Source organism: Panicum virgatum, chromosome 2K (assembly GCF_016808335.1).
Source record: "Panicum virgatum strain AP13 chromosome 2K, P.virgatum_v5, whole genome shotgun sequence".
Classification (NCBI taxonomy): Eukaryota; Viridiplantae; Streptophyta; class Magnoliopsida; order Poales; family Poaceae; genus Panicum; species Panicum virgatum.
The window spans coordinates 34,596,081-34,598,407 of NC_053137.1; the positions used below are offsets into that span (position 1 = coordinate 34,596,081).

At 58.6% G+C, this 2,327-nt stretch overlaps 1 protein-coding gene across 1 annotated transcript; it reads right to left on the reverse strand.

The window, feature by feature from the left end:
* LOC120695241 lies at positions 1-1,807 on the reverse strand. The gene is made up of 4 exons (XM_039978534.1): positions 1,397-1,807; positions 664-926; positions 511-586; positions 1-441 (listed from the first exon to the last, which is right to left on the reverse strand). The coding sequence occupies exons 1-4, from the start codon at positions 1,805-1,807 to the stop codon at positions 1-3; spliced, it is 1,191 nt and encodes a 396-aa protein (XP_039834468.1).
* Positions 1,808-2,327: the final 520 nt, after the last annotated feature.

Consider the following 2,327-nt stretch of genomic DNA (forward strand, 5'->3'; position numbering starts at 1 on the left):
CTAATCTGTCACTGTTACGGATAGCAGGGGCTGCTTGAAGCCATCGTCATCAGCAGGCCCACTTGCTTCGCAGCCGTAGTTCTTCTGGTCACCCGACGCCTCCTCCAGGGCCAGGCCGGCCGCCGCCATCCTCGCGCGCCGCCTGTCCGCGGGGTATGTCCAGTACAGCGCCGAGTACGCGAGGCAGCAGATGGTCGCCGGCACGGCGACCTCCGCGAAGATTGCCTTCCCCAGAGCGGCGGCGTTCTCCCGGTCGGCGGCCTGGGGGCTCGCGCCGCCCGCGGCTGGTACCCGAAGACGCGCTCCGCCAGGATGCCCACGACGGGCGCCCCGAACGACGCGACCACGCAGGGGCGAAGCCACGTTCAAGTAGCCTGGTGCCCATGCACCAGGGTAGTGGAAAAAATTACCACTAGTTTGACTTAAATTCATCATGGATTGCTACAAAAAATTGTAGATTTCTTTAGGAGTGCACCACAGTAATCTTAGCGCTATCTTCGCCACTGCGACCACGCTCTCCAGGCACAGGTCCAGCGCGTACGCGGCCGTCCTCGCCTTCTCCGGCATGATCTCTGCCAAGATAGGGCTGTGTGTAATCGAGTTAGTAGCATGCAGATGGGAATAATGCACGAGCAATGCAAGAAAGATGGCGTCTGGTCTCACTTGCTGGTGGAAACCGTGCTCCAGGCCATAGCGATGCCCAAGAGAAAGAACCCGCCGGCGTACACGGCGCCCGTCATCGGCCAGCCGGGGCGAGCAGGCAGCAGCAGGAGGGCGGCCAGCGGGACGATGGACGCGTTGGACGCCTGTGCGAGCGCGACCCGGCCCGCGTCGGGGAACCGCCGCGCCGCGACGTCCCCGGCGAACCCCGCGAGCGGCGAGCCGAGCCCGTTGGAGAGACAGTTGAGGCTGGTGATCACCGTGGTCTGCCAGGATTAAGGATGGATTCGGATGTTTATTCGAATGTCAGATTTTTGGTCATTTTTCTTCGATTATGGACAAGTAACATATAGAATTTACTATGTAAATTCATAGCCTTGTATTTAACATTGATCTTGTAAAGATTCATAAAAACTAAACCTCAAATTTATCATATATATATTCTCAAATAATAGATATAAAAATTCGAATACCGATCGGATACGGATTCGAATCTTTTTTCATCTTTTTAATTGTAGGGAGCAAATAATACATAAAAAAATCTATACAAAATTTTATTTTTATGTGTAATAATATGTTTGATAATATAAAAAAATTAGCATAAAATTTTAAGCATATCTATTTTAAAATATCAAATTTGTTCTAAGAATTCGGATGTTTAGATCCATCCTTAGCCAGAATGTGAACCCCACGAGCTCCGCGACGTGGCCATGAACGTTAGTGCCAACCACGGCACCTGCGCGGCTGCCCCCTGCGCCACCACAATCCAGAAGGTGGGCACGCTCACCACGGCCTTGGCTTCCCGGGCGAGCTCCGCGATGGTGGGCGGCGCGGCAGCCTTGGCATTCCGCGTTCCAGGCCAGCAGGAGTCGGTGGCGGCGAGCAGCCACGTCGCCGCGGCGACCGGGATGCTGACGAGCGCGAGGGCGTGGAGCGCCAGGCGCCAGCCAGGGACGCCGAAGAAGGCCGCGGGCGCAAGCAGGACGCCCATGGAGGTCCCCATCGCGCCGCCCACGCCTTGCACCAGGAAGACCCACCCGAACATGGAGCCGCGCGTGTCGTCGTCGCTGCAGTCGGCGACCAGAGAGTAGAGCGCGGGCAGGACGAGCGCCATGCCGACGCCGTTGAAGGCCCTCGCCACCGCCATCTTGAGGACGTGCCGGAGGCGCCGACGAGCGCGGTGGCCACGGCGCAGAGGAAGGTCCCCGCGGCGACGACGCGGGCGCGGTCGAAGCGCGCCGCGGCCCACATCGCGAGCGGGTAGCACAGCGCCTGCACGAGCGCGCGTCACAGCGCGATGGAGCCCAGCGAGGCGGGCGACGCTCCCAGCGACGCGCCCACCTCCCTGAACATCGCTGGCAGCAGGTTCTCGTCGGAGCACTCCAGGAGCGCCGCCGCGATCACGAGCGACAGCGTCCACTGCCGCCGCCGCCCCCACGCAGCTTTAGTTTCCATTACTCCTTGGCTCCCAAACTCGTGGACCAGATAGTAACCTCACATAGCAGTTGTATACCTATTCATCAATTGAAGAAGATCCATGGTGTTAGGGGGGGTGCCATCTGCCTCGGTTCTCATGGCTGGTTGCCTAGCTGGCCGCCAAGTTGCATGATTGTCAGAGCGCATCGCCACGATCTGAGACTACTGACCGGAGATGGAAACACGTTACA

Excerpts from the sequence above, each read along its gene's own strand:
- LOC120695241 (XM_039978534.1), bottom strand. The coding sequence starts at position 1,807 with ATGGCGGTGGCGAGGGCCTTCAACGGCGTCGGCATGGCGCTCGTCCTG. Across the intron at positions 927-1,396 it reads CGCAGGGGGCAGCCGCGCAG|ACCACGGTGATCACCAGCCT; the intron begins GTGCCGTGGTTG and ends TAATCCTGGCAG. Across the intron at positions 442-510 it reads ACCTGTGCCTGGAGAGCGTG|CAATCCATGATGAATTTAAG; the intron begins GTCGCAGTGGCG and ends AATTTTTTGTAG.